The sequence below is a fragment of the Onychostoma macrolepis genome, chromosome 13, assembly GCF_012432095.1.
Source record: "Onychostoma macrolepis isolate SWU-2019 chromosome 13, ASM1243209v1, whole genome shotgun sequence".
NCBI classification, from domain to species: domain Eukaryota; kingdom Metazoa; phylum Chordata; class Actinopteri; order Cypriniformes; family Cyprinidae; genus Onychostoma; species Onychostoma macrolepis.
The window spans coordinates 30,409,252-30,431,955 of record NC_081167.1 but is presented as its reverse complement, the minus strand read 5'-3'; the positions used below and the strand labels follow the sequence as shown (position 1 = coordinate 30,431,955).

The 22,704-nt window shown below is 37.4% G+C and overlaps 1 protein-coding gene across 7 annotated transcripts; it reads left to right on the top strand.

Moving 5' to 3' along the window:
- The first annotated feature begins 268 nt into the window (after nt 1-268).
- Nucleotides 269-22,704, top strand: herc4 (HECT and RLD domain containing E3 ubiquitin protein ligase 4). Of its 7 annotated transcripts, none has more exons than XM_058796564.1 (24): nt 278-474; nt 1,788-2,070; nt 6,050-6,209; nt 7,047-7,123; nt 7,220-7,441; nt 7,522-7,613; nt 10,050-10,180; nt 10,319-10,479; nt 10,832-10,971; nt 12,876-13,000; nt 13,139-13,198; nt 13,295-13,406; nt 14,326-14,515; nt 15,992-16,164; nt 16,620-16,739; nt 17,638-17,736; nt 17,815-17,988; nt 18,060-18,203; nt 18,968-19,134; nt 19,615-19,681; nt 19,780-19,862; nt 20,013-20,196; nt 20,342-20,444; nt 22,058-22,704. In XM_058796564.1, the coding sequence occupies exons 2-24, from the start codon at nt 1,845-1,847 to the stop codon at nt 22,264-22,266; spliced, it is 3,219 nt and encodes a 1,072-aa protein (XP_058652547.1). In that variant the 5' UTR covers nt 278-474; nt 1,788-1,844; the 3' UTR covers nt 22,267-22,704. The 7 variants fall into 7 exon arrangements, 6 of the variants coding, with proteins under 6 accessions (XP_058652550.1, XP_058652547.1, XP_058652545.1 ...); XM_058796562.1 differs by having other exon boundaries at nt 10,808-10,971; XM_058796563.1 differs by having other exon boundaries at nt 1,766-2,070; nt 10,808-10,971.

Below are 22,704 nucleotides of genomic sequence, written 5' to 3'. Positions count from 1 at the left end.
TAGATAAAACCTCATCCGTCAGGTTGTATTAAACACACTTTAAAAGTCGATTGTTTGTTTCTTAAAGTAATATTTTTACTTAAAAAATAAATAAATGTTGACAACAGCCTAGACATGTAGAACATATCGAAAAAAGAAAGCATAATATCAACGCAATTCATCATTAGATCTTGCAAATTATTCTCCACCGTGTATTATTATTATTATTATTATTATTTGTGTGTGTTTTGTTCTAACCCCAAAGCAGGAGCTCCTCCGCATGCATGTGTCGTCACATCCGGTGTCACCAAGGCTCTCGAACATTACAGTAGCTTCGCGTTCATTCTGCTGTGTGTGTATTTAAGCGCGTGTCCTGCTGCTGGCGCTCTTTCAGTCATGACATTACAGAACATATCTACATTAACGTTCATGTAAACATAAACTCTGAACGTGTGCTGGACGCGTCCACAGGAGCGTTATATTGCCTATCAACAGGTAAGAAAAAGCAGGCAGGATTTATGACTGACTAACGTTAACCCTCATGGGTGTGGGTGCAGAAATGTAGCGGTATTCAAGTGAACTAATGTCATATAATTGGGACTGATGGAGTATATGTTTGTGGTCTAAAGGCACAAATTCGTGCACAACAGTAGTGAGGTGTGGTTTAATTTATGCCGAAAGACTGTCGTTGAAAACAAATACACATAGTTTTGCGCTAATAAGAATTTAGCTGACATTCCCTCAGAACTGCGTTTAAAAACCAACCGTTTTAACGGTGATTTTTCACACATTCCATTTAAACACAGGTCATAGCATTTAAATCTCACGTGGTTTGAAGTTTAAAATTCGATACAGTGTTGCATCTGTTGTTATTGGTATAAAACAGTTACATGTATCTTTAAGCACTTAAAGCTGTAGTACCCGTTTTACTGCATCCAATTATAGTGTTTGACTGTAAGCTGTGTTATGCAGTAAATGTTTATGTGCACACCTCCCTCAAACTGAACTTTCTAGATGGATTTCTGGAGAATTTTATTTTCAAGGGTGGCACTTGCTTTCATTTTCATCAGTTTAAACTGTGACAGCAGCTATACTATTCTTAGGCTACTGGTTAGATTTGTAACCTAGTGATTGCATACATCAATCAGGTAATGGTATATGACAGGTTTGTGAGTTGAATTACTTCTAGGGTATGTGGTTTAGACTCTGGTTATAGTATAGTGTAGTATATAAAGTATTTGGTGGCAATATAATATTTGGGACTCGGATTCATAATATATAATGTAATTAGGTACATTTTAGTACTTAACTTTAGTGCAACTATTGAAGCTTGTTTCTGTCACGGAACAAAAAATAATTAATAAAAAAAAAATTGTGACTGTTTATCTTACAATTAATTATTTTTTCCTCAGAATTTCAATTTTATATCTTAAGATATTTGACTCAGATGCAGAATAAATAAGGCAATTGCAACTTTTTATGTCACAATTCTCTCTCTTTTTTTCTTTTATCATTTTTATTTACATTTTCTATTTCTATTTTTATCATTAAATCCCTTTTTCCCATTTTTTTTTCATAACCTGAATGCATTCTAAAAAATGATAAATTATTATTTTATTTTTAGTTATTTTATCTTTTATCTAGTAATTTTTCTCTTCACTTTAGTTCGAGATGGTTCTGGTATTTGTTTCTGTTTTTTAATGAGTGAAAATCAATAATAATAATACAAAAATAATAATTAGCATCTAGTTGCTGCTTCATTAAAGAGTTTGCTTTCATCTGACAGGTGTGTGTGTGTGTTTGTGAAGCGGTTGGACCTGTAGGTCTTCACCTGTGGAAGAGAGCGGCCATACGGGCCCGTCGTCATGCTGTGCTGGGGAAATGCCTCGTACGGGCAGCTGGGTTTGGGTGGGATTGATGAGGAGATAGTGCTGGAGCCAAGGAAATGCGAGTTCTTCGAGGGCAAGCGTGTACGGGGTGTGGGATGTGGCAGACGTCATAGCGTCTTTCTTCTGGAGGACGGAGCGGTGTACACCTGCGGCTGCAATGACCTGGGACAGCTGGGGCATGACAAAGCACGCAAGAAACCAGGTAAGGCCGCAAAGACACTTTACTAACACTAGAATATTTTGCCATTATTGATATAATTACTTGATCTTAATTAAATTATTGAACTTCATGATTCACTTCAAATCATTGTGGCTGATGTCATCAATCTTCTTTTTCAAAATCTTTAATAAGGTAGCATTAAGGTGGTTCCTCACAAATACGCCCGATTTTTTTTTTATGATCCTGCTGGATTAAATCGTGCCTCGCCCTTTTTGTACATTTTATGTAAAGTGCATCTGAGACAGCATTTCATGCTGACCTATAATTGTCCCCTGAGAATAATATAATATGAATGATTGTTTTATTGAATCAGTTTTGTATTTAAGATCTGAGTAAAGGGTTTAATTGTTTTGATTTGTCCCAAAGGTAAAAAAAAAAAAAAAAAAAAAAAATACAGTAAAAACTGCAAAAAACAAAATTATATTTTATTGATATAAAATATTACTCTAAATATTTTTAATATAAAATAACTGCTTTCTATGTGAATATATATATACAGTGAGGAAAATAAGTATTTGAACACCCTGCTATTTTGCAAGTTCTCCCACTTAGAAATCATGGAGGGGTCTGAAATTGTCATCGAGGTGCATGTCCACTGTGAGAGACATAATCTAAAAAAAATCCAGAAATCACAATGTATGATTTTTAACTATTTATTTGTATGATACAGCTGCAAATAAGTATTTGAACACCTGAGAAAATCAATGTTAATATTTGGTACAGTAGCCTTTGTTTGCAATTACAGAGGTCAAACGCTTTCCTGTAGTTTTTCACCAGGTTTGCACACACTGCAGGAGGGATTTTGGCCCACTCCTCCACACAGATCTTCTCTAGATCAGTCAGGTTTCTGGCCTGTCGCTGAGAAACACGGAGTTTGAGCTCCTCCAAAGATTCTCTATTGGGTTTAGGTCTGAGACTGGCTAGGCCACGCCAGAACCTTGATATGCTTCTTACAGAGCCACTCCTTGGTTATCCTGGCTGTGTGCTTCGGTCATTGTCATGTTGGAAGACCCAGCCTCGACCCATCTTCAATGCTCTAACTGAGGGAAGGAGGTTGTTCCCCAAAATCTCGCAATACATGGCCCCGGTCATCCTCTCCTTAATACAGTGCAGTCGCCCTGTCCCATGTGCAGAAAAACACCCCAAAGATGATGCTACCACCCCATGCTTCACAGTAGGGATGGTGTTCTTGGGATGGTACTCATCATTCTTCTTCCTCCAAACACGTTTAGTGGAATTATGACCAAAAGTTCTATTTTGGTCTCATCTGACCACATGACTTTCTCCCATGACTCCTCTGGATCATCCAAATGGTCATTGGCAAACTTAAGTCGGCTGGACATGTGCTGGTTTAAGCAGGGGAACCTTCCGTGCCATGCATGATTTCAAACCATGACGCCTTAGTGTATTACCAACAGTAACCTTGGAAACGGTGGTCCCAGCTCTTTTCAGGTCATTGACCAGCTCCTCCTGTAGTTCTGGGCTGATTTCTCACCTTTCTTAGGATCATTGAGACCCCACGAGGTGAGATCTTGCATGGAGCCCCAGTCCGAGGGAGATTGACAGTCATGTTTAGCTTCTTCCATTTTCTAATGATTGCTCCAACAGTGGACCTTTTTTCACCAAGCTGCTTGGCAATTTCCCGTAGCCCTTTCCAGCCTTGTGGAGGTGTACAATTTTGTCTCTAGTGTCTTTGGACAGCTCTTTGGTCTTGGCCATGTTAGTAGTTGGATTCTTACTGATTGTATGGGGTGGACAGGTGTCTTTACGCAGCTAACGACCTCAAAAAGGTGCATCTAATTTAGGATAATAAATGGAGTGGAGGTGGACATTTTAAAGGCAGACTAACAGGTCTTTGAGGGTCAGAATTCTAGCTGATAGACAGGTGTTCAAATACTTATTTGCAGCTGTATCATACAAATAAATAGTTAAAAAATCATACATTGTGATTTCTGGATTTTTTTTTTTAGATTATGTCTCTCACAGTGGACATGCACCTACGATGACAATTTCAGACCCCTCCATGATTTCTAAGTGGGAGAACTTGCAAAATAGCAGGGTGTTCAAATACTTATTTTCCTCACTGTAGATAGATAGATAGTAAAATGTAATTTATTCCTGTGATCAAAGCATCATTACTCCAGTCTTCAGTAGGTGCGTTTACATGGAGCATTGTAATCGGTTTAAAAGTCCAATCCGAATGAAAATGCTCCATATAAACACCTCAATCGGAATAAAAATGCCCAAACCGAATGAAATTGTAATCGGTTTGAGAGGGGTGGGATAAACCTTTCTATAAACCGAACAAAATTAAAATCCTGCCATGTAAACACTTTAAACCGATTACTTTGCGTCTACGTCATCACGTCCAGAGGTCGGGTCGTCAGAACGTGAACGTGATGATGTCGGCAACGGTACATTCTGTGATTTGGGGACACCGACACTGCAGTAGAGACTGGGTAATAGTGGAGGTATAAAGTTAAAATTTCCATTATACAGTTAAAACACATTAGAAAGGAGAACGCTTGCTGTGTGACAGACTATCTGCTCTCATGTCCGGAGTGAAAACAGATCTGAAATGAAGCGCAATTTTCTGCTTTTCAGCTTAGAAACAACACAGTGATGATAGTGAAAGTAGCTCAATGAAAATAAACAACTTGACCAAAATTTGCCTTTGTCATTTGTATTTGTATAGATGACAGATTCATAATTTCCGATCTGCTTGAATTTATACGTGCTCACGCCATGAATGTTGTACGAAACACGATTGTGATAAAGCAATGCTCCTTTGATTCATTGTTCAGCAACTCTTGGTAAGAAATCGTGTATTTGTTCCATTTAAGTACAGTACAACTTTGTAGTATCAGAGTACAATTAATCTCAGAGCTGCATTACAGAGGGACATATGATTTCTATGATCGCGTTCTGGCCATATGACTGAGCGCTCGAATGAACGCAAGGGATTCAAATATTAACCGTTTATTCTAAGCAAGTGCAAACAGATATTAAAAATGTTAACGTAAATATGGGCGTTTTTTCCTCTGGTGACTTGTTTTTGTTGTCACTGTAGGCTATTAGCATATCCTAAAATCGAAAGCACAGGCACATGTAAACACCATATCGGATTAGATAACGTCTCATGTAAACAGTTTATCGAATCTTTCAATCGGAATGATTTTAATCGGAATGACAAAAAAAGTGTACATGTAAACGCACCTACTGTCACGTGATCCTGCCCAATATTTTTGTGCAAACCGTGATGCATTTTTATTTTTCAGGAATCTTTGATGAATAAAAAGGTCAAAACAACATCATTTATTTGAAATAATGAATTTTTGTAGCATTATAAATGTTTTTACTGTCACTTTTGATCAATTTAATGCATCCTTGCTGAATTAAAAATGTTAATAAAAAAAAAACCCTGGTCTTTTGAATAGTAGTGCATCACAATCCCTCGAACTTTCCCTGTTTGAAAACACTGGGTTATTTTAGGTTATATCAATGAAACAGTCTGTACTTCCTCTGAAATCAATCTGATGGATGTTGTAACATATTATCATTCCACAGAAACGCATATGGGTCGGTCAGTGTGACATTGACTGCTGTTAAAACAACTGTCAGTTCCTTAGACATCACATGACCTCTAACTCAATGATCTAGAAGTGTCAAGCACAGACCATATAAACATCAAGATGGTTTGAAATGGTCCTTTATTTGCATCACTGTTTCACAAGCCAAAGGATCAAAACATGAAAACTGACAATAGCAAATGCTTAAAAATTAAATAAACATTCAATAATGAACATTAAGAACATTATTATTATTATTATTATTATACAAATGAATTTTGCTGTAGCAGATGCAACGTATTGAAATACACACAATATATTGGCCGGTATTTCATGTAGTGCATCTGTATACTTCACTCAAACGCTGTTATATGTTTACATCCCCTCTCTAGAACAGGTCGTGTCTCTGGATGCTCAGAACATTGTGGCCGTATCTTGCGGTGAAGCTCATACTCTGGCTCTGAATGATAAAGGACAAGTGTTTGCATGGGGTCTGGGCTCAGACGGGCAGCTCGGCCTTTCGAACTTTGAAGACTGTATCCGTATACCCAGGTAAAAAAAAATCTGCACCTTTTAACCCTTAGAAGTACTCAATATCCCAGTATTATTGCCTCTGTGATGGGTTTGCCTGTACTGCGAAAAAAATAACAATAATAATGAAATGTTATTTTACCCTCTTTATATTACAATACATACACATTTGTCACATTTGTTGAGAAACTTTATTTGGTGTGTATAAGACATGTAAAAATATAACACAGTTGAATAAACTTCAGCAAGGCTACATTTTCTATTAAGGGTAGTAGACATTTGTGGATGGAATAGCATATAAGAGATCATAACTAGATTTGTAATGATTTAATAGTTTAATTTTTTTATATACTGAATTTTATACCAATGATTGGTGTTCAAAATACATTGATTGATGACTTAATAGAATACTGATGATTTAATAGTGTTTCATTTTGTTTCATATACTGTAAATGTATTTTTTGAACATTGTAAAGTGTTTTTTTATTCAAAGATGTTATGTTCACATGTGTTATACACAAAAATAAAGTTTTTGACCTATGGAATGTATTTTCTTGTATTCAAATATATTTTTATTTTAAATTTTTGCCCTCCATATATTTATATTTTCGAAAATATGCAAAAATGGCCAAAAAACATTAGTATATAGTAATGTAAATATATTTTTGGCCACTGTTTGTATATTTAGCTGTAATGTATTTCATTGAGCTTCTCTGTTTACATATTTTGCATATATTTGAAAGAAAATTTTTTTAGAAAGCTGGATCTGTACCAAAAAACACGTAGACAAATATGACGATCATAGTCTGTGATCTACCTGCACGGCGTAACCACTTTGTTTCTGTTCTCTCCTCTCAGAACTGTCAGGAGTTTGTCAGAGGTTCACATTGCCCAGGTGGCCTGTGGATTCTTCCATTCCCTTGCTTTAGCCAGAGGTATGATTCTGACTTAAACACTAAACATTTCTAAACCTGATTATTGTGCCCTCTTTACCCTAATTATGCAATATTATTCCCAAATTTTCACTCAAGGAGGACAGCTATTCTCCTGGGGCCAAAATAAATATGGACAGCTGGGGCTCAGGATGCAGGGAGCCAGCGTCTCCTCCCCACAAGTCATTCAGTCTTTGCAGGGCGTCCCATTTGCCCAGATATCTGCAGGGGGTGCTCACAGCTTCGGGCTCACGCTGTCTGGGGCCGTTTTTGGCTGGGGGCGAAACAAGTTCGGCCAGCTGGGCCTCAGTGATAATGATGGTAAAACAAACACCTTAGACATTTATTTGAGTTTTCTCTGGTATAATAATTTTTATGGTGTGATGCGTGGTGTTCCTCAGATCGCTATTTCCCTGCCTTGCTGAAGACTCTCAGGTCCCAACGGGTCGTTTACATATGCTGTGGAGAGGACCACACGGCTGTACTAACAAAGGTATGATTGCTATAAGGCTTAATAAGAAACAGTGTAGTTTACGATTACAGATTTAATGCTGTATATCCATTCCACAGAAATGTATATGGGTCGGTCGGGTTTTGATGAAGTCAGGTCAAATTATGTGTGTAACACTTTTCTGCACACACATAGCAGCTTTGCAGAAATTCTGATGTTTTGTTTATAATATTTCAACATCTTTATGTCTTATAGTCACATTTAGCAGATTAGAGTTGGACAATAATATAGTTTACATTTTGCTATGATACAAGCAGTTGAGATGCTATATAGTACAATGCATGCATAATTATTATTCTGAAAACTCCAGGTAGTTTGCAGCTCTGGAAAATTTTGCCACTGGAGACAAAACTGGAGTTTAATTCTTGATTGAATGCCTAATTCTTCACCTTAATTCTCAAAGTCTTTTGCAGTTAATAGCTTTTCTTCTCAACCAGTTTTTGTGACCCTGAAATTAGCATTTCTTGTCCAAAGGTCATGCCTTAATTTTGCTGTGGTGATGTGGTGTAAAATGTGCAAAAAAAATGATTGTAGTAATATGTGAGTGTAGTATTTGTACAGGTGCATCTCAATAAATTAGAATATCGTGGAAAAGTTCATTTATTTCAGTAATTCAACTTAAATCATGAAACTCGTGTATTAAATAAATTCAGTGCACACAGACTGAAGTAGTTTAAGTCTTTGGTTCTTTTAATTGTGATGATTTAGGCTCACATTTAACAAAAACCCACCAATTCACTCTCAACAAATTACAATACTTCATAAGACCAATAAAACATTTTTAGTGAATTGTTGGCCTTCTGGAAAGTATGTTCATTTACTGTATATGTACTCAATACTTGGTAGGGGCTCCTTTTGCTTTAATTACTGCCTCAATTCAGCGTGGCATGGAGGTGATCAGTTTGTGGCGCTGCTGAGGTGGTCTGGAAGCCCAGGTTTCTTTGACAGTGGCCTTCAGCTCATCTGCATTTTTTGGTCTCTTGTTTCTCATTTTCCTCTTGACAATATTCAGGTCTGGTGAGTTTGCTGGCCAGTCAAGCACACCAACACTATGGTCATTTAACCAACTTTTTTTGGGCTATGAGCTTCTCCACCCTTCCTCCAGACTCTAGGAGCTTGGTTTCCAAATGAAATACAAAACTTGCTCTCATCTGAAAAGAGGACTTTGGACCACTGGGCACCAGTCCAGTTCTTCTTCTGCTTAGCCCAGGTAAGACGCCTCTGACGTTGTCTGTGGTTCAGGAGTGGCTTAACAAGAGGAATACGACAACTGTAGCCAAATTCCTCGACACATCTGTGTGTGGTGGCTCTTGATGCCTTGACCCCAGCCTCAGTCCATTCCTTGTGAAGTTCACCCAAATTCTTGAATGGATTTTGCTTGACAATCCTCATAAGGCTGCGGTTCTCTCGGTTGGTTGTGCATCTTTTCTTCCACACTTTTTCCTTCCACTCAACTTTCTGTTAACATGCTTGGATACAGCACTCTGTGAACAGCCAGCTTCTTTGGTAATGAATGTTTGTGGCTTACCCTCCTTGTGAAGGGTGTCAATGATTGTCTTCTGGACAACTGTCAGATCAGCAGTCTTCCCCATGATTGTGTAGCCTAGTGAACCAAACTGAGAGACCATTTTGAAGGCTCAGGAAACCTTTGCAGGTGTTTTGAGTTGATTAGCTGATTGGCATGTCACCATATTCTAATTTGTTGAGATCGTGAATTGGTGGGTTTTTGTTAAATGTGAGCCAAAATCATCACAATTAAAAGAGCCAAAGACTGTGTGCATTGAATTTATTTAATACACGAGTTTCACAATCTGAGTTGAATTACTGAAATAAATGAACTTTTCCACGACATTCTAATTTATTGAGATGCACATGTATGTTCATAAAATTGGACATGCTATATATCCTGCTTTATATAAAGAGCTGGGAGATAATATAGTTGCATTTTGCATTGAAATGTGATCAAATTTGCGATAAAATATCGCTTTACTTCACTTGAGTATACTGTATGTATTTGAATAAAGTTGTACGTACAGCTGGGCAATGATATAGTTTCAATTTGCAATGAAATAACGTGTTAGGTTTGCAAAAAATATATATTGATTTACATAAGTATACTATATGTATGCAAATAAAATTGGGTGCACTTATGTTCAACTTTATATAAAGAGCTGGACAATAACATAGTTACATTTTGCAGTGAAATAAAAATGCAATAAAATATTACTTTGTGATTTATGCTGTTTGTATGTGAATAAAATTGGACATACTGTTATATACAACTTTAAATAAAGAGCTGGGTGATAATATAGTTGCATTTTGTGACAAATTTTAAGAAATCAGGCTGTTGGGATTTGCTATATAGTATAAACAGGTTTAGCTTTGTGTGATTAGCAATTAGTCATTTTGTTTTTGTAGGAGGGAGGTGTGTTTACATTTGGAGCTGGTGGTTATGGTCAGCTGGGACACAACATCACAAACCATGAGGTGAATCCCAGGAAGGTGTTTGAACTCATGGGAAATGTGGTTTCACAGATAGCTTGTGGTAGGTAAGTATCAAAGCATCCATAATGATTGTTTCATTTTATGTCTGTCTTAATTTTCTGTATGAAAGCTTGAGACTACTTCCAAGAGTCTTTATTTCTCATGAAGAACATGAATTGCTTTCGTTTTCACCTGCATGTAAGGCAGCACACTTTGGCGTTCATCCCTTCATCGGGAAAGATTGACTCATTCGGTCTCGGCGGTAACGGACAGCTAGGAACCCGCTCCACCTGCAATAGGATAAGTCCTGCCCCTGTGAAGGGCTGCTGGCGAGCCCATACTGATCCTGTGCCGATGGAAGTAGGTGGGTGGAAGTAGTGACTTTGTCTACATGAAGTCTTTCAGCAGAATTCATTTCTCTGATAGCCGTGCTTCTCAGTGTTTCTCAAATGCATGCAATGCATTGACTTTGATCTTTTTGCTGAATGCTTTGCTCCATGCATGTCGTTAAATCAAGTAACTTTTTGCACAAATGTAACTCTAGATCACACAGAGTTGAGTTGCACTTTAGTATTATACATGAGCACTTTTGTTCACTCATCAGTGTCCTAGTCTGTATACTGTGAATCAATGTACTGATTCATGGAGCTGATTGAGACTCGCCCCACGAAATCCATGTTTTGATGTTTCAGATTTGACGGGGTTGTCTATTTCAGAGGTGGAGCAGAATTTCTGTGTGAAGAGGATCTATGCTGGAGGAGACCAGAGCTTCGCTCACTATGCTTTACCTCAGGTAAAGGGTCAAGGAGCAGAGGTCAAGGGTCAAACTAAAGGCTGCCAGAGGCATATATATACAGTATGTATAATGTGTGTGTGTGTGTGTATATATATATATATGTATGTATATGTATATTATTAAGGGCTGGGACGATAAATCGATTCCTGGATTTTCCAAATGCATCGCGATTCCTCTGGTATCGATTCCGAGCTTAGTTTTGAACAGCAGATGGCGCTGTAATCTAGTTTTTATCCGCATACTCAAGTGCTCATGAAGAAGAGCGCTTGTGCGTTCGGCCGAGTCTGTATTTTCACCTCGGCTCAGAATGCTTTTATGACGTGAGATTAATGTAAACACAGCCCACTGTGAACACCCTTGTTATTCGCTTCAACCTTTTCTAATTTTATGAATGATTATTTTAGGTTCAAGTGTGTGTAAGGATTTGGAAACAAGCAGAGTACAGCTGTTTCTGAAGCATGCAGTGCCATCTGCTGTTCAAAACTAAGCTCAGAATTGATTCCAGAGGAATCGCGATGCATTCGGAAATTCTGCATCGATTTATCATCCCAGCCTTATTATTATTATTATTGTTATTATTAATATTATGTTTATTATATTTTTACTATATAACTATTGTATGTGATTTCTACTCAGAGTAAAAATTTATGGACAAGGCTTGATCTATTATGATTTATCATGATTAGATGAAAAGTGCTCTAAATAATGCTGTGTTATTGGTTAAAGGGGTCATATGATGCGATTTCAAGTTTTCCTTTCTCTTTGGAGTGTTACAAGCTGTTCATGCATGAATAAGAGCTCTAAAGTTGCAAACCAAAAGTCTGAAAACCAAAGAGATATTCTTTATAAAAGTTAAGACTTGTCCACGCCCCCCTAAAACACCTCATTTAAACACGCCCCCACATCTCTACGTCACTGTGTGGGAAGATTTGCAAAACACAGCCCAAATGTATACGTTAAAGAAAGAGGGCATGATTTTTATGCTCGCTGTAGTATTGTTGCTGCCGACGGCGCCATGTCCTGGAGACGCTGTGTTTCATTGTGAAAGCGAAACTACTTTGTTTAGGCTTCCAAAAGAGGACACAACTAGAAATCAGTGGTTAAGTTAAGCCTCGTTTATAATGGGTTTTAGTGTTTTTGTGTCGTCGCGCCGGGACACGGCATCGCAATACGGTAAGGGGCGTAACATTTCCGTCTCATGCTTGAGGTATTCGGCCAATCACAACACACTGGATAGCTGGCCAATCAGAGCACACCTTGCTTCTCAGAACGACGAGCTTTGTAAAAATCGACGTGTTTCAGAAAGGCAGAGCATAAAGGAGCAACAATAATGTACAGTATATGGAAAATAATGTTTTTTGAACCTTAAACCGCATAAACGCTTTGCTATACACCAAATACACAAAATAATGTTCTTTTTAGCATGACCCCTTTAAAATTATTTCCCTCGGCCCACACAGCCTTTGTTTCATCAGAAAATTCGAGAAAATGATTACATGTACTGATGAGTCATGTGCAGTAAGACCAGGGACATTTAATTAGAAAGAAAGTAAGGTCAGCTTTAATTTCATGTTGCCTTAAAATCATATTTGCAGTGAATGAAGGACCAAAGTGTGAACATTGAAAAACTGCTTAACAATATCCAATGAGATGCTTCTATTTACAATAATATTTCTGTGATGGTATCTGAATGAAACAGGAACAACTGTCTAGTTTGTATTTATTTTCTGGTATTATATGATAAAAGGACAATGCACAGGTATTGTATTTATCTAGATGAAATTATAAGAATTATTTCCAGTCGGCCCAAATCCTGTTTTACATGGTAACATAACAGATCATTGTCCAAAACTGTGAAATGTATTTCAAAAATGTGCCGTCTGTGTTAGTTTGTACAGTTCCCTTTGTAGCAATTAGCCGTTCACTGATGTTCCTGTTTAAATGACTCAGCTGTCTTGCTGTAGGACGACAGCCCTCCAGTTGATCTGAGGATAACCAGACCTGATGGACAGATATACACGCTCAGTGATGACCTCATCCAAAAATGGCTCAATCACAGCCATGGGAGACTCTCACCAGAAATCACCAAGTACTGCTTTTTACATTCATTATAAAATTAAGGCATGTAGATGAAACTCAGTCTGGCCTACTACAGTGTAACCAGAATTCAAATCAAGGAACTTAAAACAGTCCATCATACTGATAATGTATTTTGTGTCTCTTGCAGTGAGATTGATCTTGTGTTCTCTTCAGCAAGTTGTCTCAATGGAAGCTTTCTGTCTGGAAGGTAAGTAAGCCGTTATGCATTTAATATGTTATATTACTCTGTGTAAACCTTATAAATCGCTGATCTTTTCTCTAATGAGAGCATTTTGTTCTTCAGTAATCCAGATCACTACAGCACTAACAGTAAGTGCTCGGGTGTAGACATTAACACGGCTCGCCTGTTCTACCACAGACTCATCCAGCCCGATTACCCACAAATCTCACAAATTGTGAGTCACTTGGTTTTTTTTTCAGAAGACGGACAGTAACTTTAAAGGAGTAGTTTTCCCAAAAATGAATATTTGCTGAAAATGTACTCTCCCTCAGGCCGTCCAAGATGTAGATGAGTTTATTTCTTCATCAGATTTGGGGAAATATGTCATTCCATCACTTGCTCAGCAATGGATGCTCTGCAGTGAATGGGTGCCGTCAGAATGAGAGTCCAAACAGCTGATAACAACACCACAATAATCCACAAGTAATCCACACCACTCCAGTCCATCAGTTAACATCTTGTGAAGTGAGAAGCTGCATGTTTGTAAGAAACAAATCCATCTTTAAGGCTTTTAAACTTTAGACCTTTGTTTCTGGCCAAAACATGAATCCATAATCCATAATAACGCTTCCTCCAGTGAAAAAGTCCATCTCATGTTGTCTCACATGAAAATCCACCCACATAATTGTTTAGAGCCGTTTCAGACTGTTTTGTCTTGTAAACTGTGCTTGAGCTGTGCAGATTTCTCTCCTGATTCAGATCAGATGACTTTCACTGAAGAAAGCAGTATTATGGATAGAGGACTCATATTTTAGCCAGAAGCAGTGCTTTGAAGTTAAAAACATCTTAATGACGGATTTGTTTCTTACAAACACACAGCATTTGTCTTCTCAAGATGTTAATTAATGGACTGGAGTGGTGTGGATTATTGTGATGTTTTTATCAGCTGTTTGGACTCTCATTCTGATGGCACCCATTCACTGCAGAGGATCCATTGCTGAGACACTGATGCAACATTGCTCCAAATCTGATAAAGAAATAAACTCTTTGATGACTTAAGGGTGAGTAAACATTCAGCAAACTTTCATTTTTGGTTGTATTCCAAAGTGCTCTTCATTCCTGTTATAACCAGTGCTTGGTTAATCCTAATACAGGTAGCTGCTTGTTTGGAGAAGAATCTTCTCCCCAGATTGAGCAGTTCTCCTCCAGACATTGAGGCTCTGAGACTGTACCTCACGCTGCCCGAGTGTCCGCTCCTCAGCAACCCCAACAACTACACCACCCTCACTATTCCCTTCGCCAAGGCCGTCGTAAGCCTAAAGGATGCGCCCATCAAAGTGCTTGGTACGTCCCGTCTTCTATGAGAAGAGTTCTGTTTGTTGGGCTTCAATCACGGCTTTTGTACAACACCAAACAAAATGATAAAATATTCATGTATCAACAATATTATATCTACAAATCTCTTTTTTTTTTTGCATTGTGACATTTTCATGCCAGTTAAGCACATTTCTCCCCCAAATTCTCATGCAAATAATGCATATACAGGGCTCTTCCCACTGGTCGCTCTTTTGCGACTAATTTTCTCAGTTGGTTGCACGAGCACATAATTTGGTCACTATTTATTTATTTATTTATTTATTTATTTATTTTTGCTACAACATGGGATTAATCAATGCATGCTGATGAACTTTTATCGTAGTTTATTATATGGTTACCAAAGTGTTCAACTTTCAACCCGTTCTTTTTAATCAGTATTATTTGTGATTTTAAATTTTGTGAACAGGAGTTCATGTGCTATTATGTAAGCAATCATGCACTTTCACTTCAAATTCGCAATCTTGGTGTCACCTTTTACAAGAAAAGATAATTGTCTGTTTTGCTTATATCTATACACCTTTCACTTTTTAAGACTAAAACAAAAGATGGATTCATTGTTGTTCTTAATTAAAAAGCATAACAACAATAAAACAGTAGGCTACAATGACAAACTAGCTTACAAAACGTTTATTAACAAAAACAAATAAGATGAGGCATGGCATACTCCACATGCTGTATTATTTGCCAAATAATAAATTACAGAATGTTTAGCAAACACTGAGGAATCAAAAACAAAAAATAAAGAAAGCCTCCATAGCGTGACATGAGGTAAACAGCAAAGATAACAAGCTTTTCAAAATGAAAACAAAAAGAAAAGTAATAAACTGGCTGATGGTGACAGGACTTGCATGTTTTTTTTTTTCCCCCACAAGAATACCAACATGTTCATCTTCTCTGGTTTAAGAAGCAGTCTTTTACTTTACTTTAGCTTGAAAACCAAATCTTTCGTCTGCCATTTCCTCATATTCGCATCATTTTTGCCGTGCGCTGAGTGCACCTTTGCACTCATGCTGACGCAGCAAGTAAACCAGGTTCTACACCTGATGCGCTCGCAACAGCACCTCTCTTCACATGATCGGTGAAATCTGACTCCTGCTCAGCAACGCGCACTGTATGGAGCAGGCGCTTTGGAGCAGCACAGACCATGCACTCGCACAAATGCGACCACAAATTTTAACTCGCACATTCTCAAAAAATTGTCGCAGTCTAGAGCCCTGATATAAAACTACCTAGCAACCACCCACAACACCTTAGCCTTTGCATTGCACCTAGAACACCCTAGAAACTGCATAGCAACACCCCAGCATCTACATAGTAAACTTTAGACTTCAAGATTTTACAGCTACTTTCAGGCTAGCTCGTGGTTAAAATATGTGGCCTGCACATTTCACGTGTGGCTTTTGCTGACATTTTCAATGAATCATTGTTATTTTTGTGTTTAAGGAAACTGGTGGTCAAAGTTTGAGTCAGCGGTCTTCCAGAGGTTGGTGGAGCTGTACAAGGAGGTGGTGGTGTATCTACTGCGGATGCAGAAACTGGGAATTCCTCTTTCTGAGCAGAGGATCTTCACCTGCTTCCTGCACACCTCACTCAAATTCCTGGAGATCCTCCACTCAGTGAGCACCAGAGTTTGTAAACGTAGACATTGGCTGTGCCCCAATTCACATAACATCCGTCCTAAGTACCAAAATTAGAATGAGTGTGTCCCAAATCATTGTACATTAAAAGAGTATGCCAGCATTTATACTAGCTATATACTCTGGTGATGTACTTTACATTCACCAGAAACATGAATAATTTTAGTGTGTCTCGCATAAATTTGTGAATTGGAACACATTCTGTCTTTTGAAATAGGAAATTCCGTAATACTGCTTTACATTTATGCAGTTAGCAGATGCTTTTATCCAAAGCCATTTGTCAAAGAACCAACAATAGTCATAATGCTCAATTGCAGCTTTATTATGCAACTAGATTAGGAAGCAGGCTTGAGAAGAGGTGAAATGCAGAATAAAAAGTTTTTAAAAAATTTGTTTTATTATTTGCTAATATCATTCTGATTTTTGTGTTGCAGGTTAATGAGCGTGCTGGCCAGATCATCCAGTATGACAAGTTTTATATTCATGAGTTGGATGAGCTCATTGACATCAGGAATGATTATGTCACCTGGTTTCAGCAGCAGATGTTCTCTGTGGTGAGTTTTCTGCATTGTTCAAAGTTAATCATTATACACTTCTGAAGTGTATGATCATTTACAGTAACTGCAGTAGGGGTGTAACGGTACGCGTATTGTGTATCGAACGGTTCACGGGCAGTTCCAAATGGAAGTGATCATCCCTATCCCCTTGGAGCGGGGACTTTAGAGAGAGCAGGGCACGTGCGTGTCGTTATGTAGTCGTTTGGAATGCACTTGGTGAAGGGAGTGTAATTTCCTCATTATCTTCAGCTGGGATGTTCCCGTGACAACGCAGCACGGTGTGCGTCAGCAGATTCGCTGACGGACAAACCGCATAAAAAAATATATATACATTTTACATTTTAAAAAGTTTTATATATATTATTTTTTATATAGCATATTTTAAAAACTTTTTAAAATATAAAATGTATTTTTTATTTGCAAGTTATGCTAACAACAATAAAAAGACTATTGACACTTAAACAGCGAATCTGCTGACGCACACCGTGCTGCGTTGTCACGGGAACATCCCAGCTGAAGGATGAAGGATGTTTAGTGTTGTAAACTCGAGGCCAAAACTTAATTACTAACATGTGGGAAATGCGCTATACAAATAAACTTTGTCTCACTTATGTCTATAATTCAGCACAAATTCAAATGTGTCCATGTTCACGATGTAAAATTTGGTTGCAAAACTATTATTTATTTTGTAAACAAGGCTTTGTACTTCAGTGTGTTTGCCTCTGGTTAGTTATCTGCATTTTGGTTAGATGATGAATCATCTGAAGCACGTTTCAGATGAATGATAAAAAAATGCTACTTAAATTCCAGTAAATGCAGTAGTCATAATGCTGTAGACAGGCATACATTCACATCCTCACGTTCTCCTCTGTCTCTCGTTGTCTGTTTTGTACAGGTCATGGACTCTCAGGTGACCATGTGCAAATACCCATTTGTTTTTGACGCTCAGGCAAAGACGGCGCTGCTTCAGACTGATGCTGTGATCCAGATGCAGGTGAGAATGATCTGCCTCATCTGATGATTTGACATCATGTTTTACCCGCAGTGAGCTCACGGTGCTGTTTGTGATCAGATGGCGGTGGATCAGGCTCAGAGACAGAACTTACACTCTCTGTTCCTGTCCGGTGGAGGAGTGGAGTCAGTAAACCCCTGCCTCATCCTCATCGTACGCCGAGAAAATGTGGTCGGGGACTCCATGGAGGTGCTGAGGAAGTCCAAAAACGTTGATTACAAGAAGCCACTTAAGGTAAATGAGTTAGTGTCAATCTGTTCCTCTTTAGTGCTGCTTTGGCGGTTTTTAATTGTGTTATTCTGCAGGTGATTGTCGTTGGAGAGGAGGCCGTAGACGCTGGCGGTGTGAGAAAAGAGTTCTTCCTGCTCATCATGAAAGAACTTTTGGACCCTAAATATGGGATGTTCAGATACTACGAGGAGTCCAGACTCATCTGGTTCGCTCACAAGGTACAGTGAAAAAAGCACAAATGCCCACACTCAGTCTTTTAAGACCAAATGAAATCCTTTTTTTTTTTTTCTACATTTTCTTTTTTTTGTGTGTGTGACAGTTATTAAATTACATGTTAGTAATCAAAACAAAAACTATGGCCAATTTATTGAACTCATGAAACTTTTATTGAAATTTATTGAACAATTTATTGAAAGTTTAAAAAGCAAATTACATTTTTAGGTCCCTAAGAAATACATTTTTATTTTTTTTTTTTTCTAGAATTTTTACCAAATTGTGTGTTTTTTGTTTTAATTTTTCTTAATTCCATTTTGATGGTTAAATTAAATTTTAATAATCAAAAAACATGTCTAATCATTTGAATTCATTAAAACAACTTAATTGAATGAATTTTTTTAATGGTAATTTTTTATTACAATAATATGAAAGGTTGAATTTTTTTTCAGAAATTCTGTGTTGTGTATGTTAAGCCATAAAACATTAAGAATTGAATTAATCTTTTAATTGAATGGTAATTAAACAAACCCTTTAAATTTTTGGCAAACAAAATGTATATTGAAGTGAATCAAAACCAGTTGAAAAAAAGTTGCTTGAAAAAAAAAAATAAATAAATAAATCTTATAACAAATACATACTATGTGATATAATATATATACATACATATCTCACTCACAAGGTTTATCAGATATGCTACTGATGATCTTACTATAGTGTGAGATGATAAAATGTCAATCTCACACATGTCAGATATGCTTTACTGCAGACATTTGAAGACATTGACTTGTTCCATCTGATCGGTGTGGTTTGTGGATTGGCCATCTATAACCTCACTATAGTGGAGCTGAACTTTCCACTAGCACTGTACAAGAAACTCCTGAAGAAAACTCCCACTCTAGAGGACCTGAAGGAGCTCATGCCTGACGTAGAAAGGTGGGTTTGTTTCAGTCGATTGATGAGACTTTGATTTTTTTGTTGCGCTTAATATTTCCAGAGCACAAAGGGCTCATATTATGAAATATCAAATGTACCTTGACTGTTTTGAGATGGTTGATGTACTATGAAAACACTGTGACCTAAAACTTTCTTCCCAGTCCATAAACTTTAGTTAGACAGAATGTTTTGGACGCAACTAATTCATTGTCAAAACATATAATGCAATGCAATACAGTGATGATTGAGTGCTGAACAAATAATTGTACCTCAAAAACCTGATGTTCACGTGACTCTCACATCAGAATGCATGTAGTAGATTGTGTACAACATATTTTTCAGGAAGTTTTGATTATTTAGAGGCCTTGTGTGGATCTGTGCATCAAATATAATACTATTAGCTTTATAGGTTTAAGTAATAATCTTGGATTAGTTTAAATGTGATCCTCATCAATGGTTTTCTCTGTCTGTGGTCTTCAGGAGTCTTCAGCAGCTGCTGGATTATACGGAGGATGATCTGGAAGACACTTTCTGCCTGAATTTCACAGTAAGAACAAGCTGTTTGTACATAATGTCTGTCTTTAAATGTGTGATTCATTAAAAAAAATACATGCATATAAGGTCATTTTTATTTTATGATGACAGATCACAGAAGAAAGTTTTGGCACCACGGAGGTATTGGAGCTGGTTCCTAACGGGACAGACATCAGCGTCAACAAGTCCAACAGGTATTAAATGCACCATAAGATAATACATTCACTCAACACGACTATTGTTTGACACTATAACCGACTTCAGTTCACACATAAATTCCAGTATTTGTGGTTTGATTTATATTTCTGCCTAACTAAATGGTTTAACCTATTCAACCTATCCAGGCAGGAGTTTGTCAATGCCTACGTCGATTATATATTCAACACCTCCGTGGCTCCTCAGTTCAGCGCTTTCTATGCGGGATTTCACAAAGTGTGTGGGGGGAAAGTTCTAGAGCTTTTCCAGCCCAGTGAACTGCAGGCCATGATCATTGGAAACACCAATTATGACTGGAAGGAGTTAGAGAAGGTAAAAATAAACTGTGGATGAATTGTACTAGCTGATAGCGTCATTTGCTCAGACTGCAGCTGGTTTTGTGCTGTAAACCGACAGTGTGTGTTTGGAAATGTTTGTTGATGTAGTAAATGTTCTGCGTGACTGTATTGCTTCTCAGAGCACAGAGTATAAGGGCGAGTACTGGGCCGATCACCCCACCATCAAGGTATTCTGGGAAGTGTTTCACGAGCTGCCTTTGGAGAAGAAGAAACAGTTCCTGTGTAAGTGAACCATCTTTTGAGTTTTGATTTACACCGTGTCCCACACATCATTCATCTGCTCTGAACATATTTATATATATATTTATTTGCAATGCATCCTGCATGTTTAAAGGCTGAGAGTCTGGTGCACTTCAGCAGCTCTTACTTGTACCAAACTTTAGTTTTATTCCCATCTGTATTCAGGAGGTTTTTACAGAATGGTTTGTTTATATATCATTCACCTGGTTTTATTGTTGCACTTTATCTGTGTGCATCTTTAGATTTTGATTACAATACATATCTTTAGTGTAATCTCAAAATAAGTTGTTTTTTTTCTCCGCTTCAGTAACACTTATACACACCAAACTTTACAGTTTCATTCAGATCTATATTCTGAAATGTTAACAGATGTTTGTTCATATTTGTTCGCCTGGTTTTATCATTGCACTTTATCTATTTATGTCTGTAGATTTTGATTACAGAACATATCTTTTAAAGGCTGTTTTCTCAAAATGAGTTGTTTTTTTTTTTTTTTTCCTCCACTTCAGTAACATTTACCTACACTAAACATAACGTTTTTATAGAGGGGTTTGTTCATAATCCTATATTATTCACCCGATTTATAAAACATTTTATTCCTGAATAGTGAAGTGTATTTTTATCTGTTGACAGTATTTTCTGATTTATGGAGTGATAAACGGAGAAACCCAAAAATGTACCTTTTAATTCTAATGTCAACAAAATCAAACCAGAACAATTTTGAATGTGGCTTTTCTGGAAATGTATGCAAATTAGTGAATAGTCAATGAGGTACTCATTTGCCGAAAACTTTTATCTTAATGTACTGGGATTAATCACCTGGGCAAAGTATGGTGTAGGGCTGGGCAAAAAAATAGATTTTTCGATTAATCAGGTTTTTTTTGTAATGATGTCGATTCGATATCGATTCTCAAAAGTTTAATTTGAGAAAACTATCGTCATATCACATGATACACAGCAGCTGCAAGTTCCTCACGGCAGCCTGTCAAAATAAAACTTTAGTTTAACATTAAGAGCAGTCTTAAGACTCAATCCAATGCTGCTACTACTAATAAATATTAATAAACCTTTACTTTTAAAGGAATAATCCCATTTGTTTTCTTTTTGATTTTAACAGTAAACCTCTGTTGTGCAGCACTTTGTTTGCCAAAAAAATAAAAGGGTTTAATTTTCATTTGATTAGGAAAAATTAAATTAATGTTTTATGCCTTCATCTGATTACCAGAAAAATTAAGAAGAACATTATATAGGGCCCTATTATTGTTTAAGAAAGAACCCTATACAAAAAAAGAATAGGTTTAAAATACAGGCCTGTGGTTCTTAATTTCTTTTTATTAATTCACCATTTGTAAACTGACGTTTACTGTTCATTTTTTAGAAATATCAATAGCTTTTGTTTTAAAACTATATTCACTGAATGTAATCAAAAATCGAGAATTGAATCGAGAGCTTGCAAATCGAATCGAATCGGGACATCTGAATCGATACCCAGCCCTAGTATGATGTTTGAGTAACTTTACCTAGCTGTCTCTGAAAGGTTATGCGCTGAACCTCAAGCTCATGTTTTGATGTTGTCTTCCTGTAATTTACACTAGTGTTCCTCACGGGCAGCGACCGAATCCCCATCCTGGGCATGAAGAGCCTGGCGTTAGTGATCCAGCCCACCGGTGGCGGAGAGCAATATTTCCCTGTAGCGCACACATGCTTCAACCTGCTGGATCTGCCCAAGTACACAAATAAGGAGACACTCCAAGAGAAACTGCTGCATGCCATCGAACACAACCAGGGCTTCAACCTCGTCTGACTTCAGCGAGCGCAAAACGAGCAATCCGTGTACAGACTGTATGTGACACACAGGTACCACACGCTTCAGCCCTAAGAAACGTTTGCATAGTTCATTGTGTGACTGCTGCCTTTGAGTTGTTTTCAGAATTAGCATAGAAATGTTTATTATGCTTCTGAATAATCATCAGTTACAATTTGAATAAAGACACTTATCTTGCAAATACAGTGTCAAATATGTAAACAGTATTTGTGTATCAGAGATTTGTTACTTACTCAAAGTTTGGGTGATATTTGTGTGCTAGTGAGCATTAAACGATTCTCCTTTTTTTTTTCTCTCTCTCTTCTCTCTTTCGTTTTTTTGGAGTGGGAGAGAGGAAATAGTTAACTCAAATGTACTGTAAATTGGCTGAAAATGTACTTGCTCTCAGTTCATCCAAGATTAGGAAGAGTTTGTTTC

Bases quoted from the DNA above. Each gene is read 5' to 3' on its own strand.
- herc4 (XM_058796562.1), top strand. From the start codon at position 1,845: ATGCTGTGCTGGGGAAATGCCTCGTACGGGCAGCTGGGTTTGGGTGGG. The intron at 14,516-15,991 runs GTACGTCCCGTC...TTTGTGTTTAAG, and splicing joins TGCGCCCATCAAAGTGCTTG to GAAACTGGTGGTCAAAGTTT. The intron at 16,740-17,637 runs GTGAGTTTTCTG...TGTTTTGTACAG, and splicing joins AGCAGCAGATGTTCTCTGTG to GTCATGGACTCTCAGGTGAC.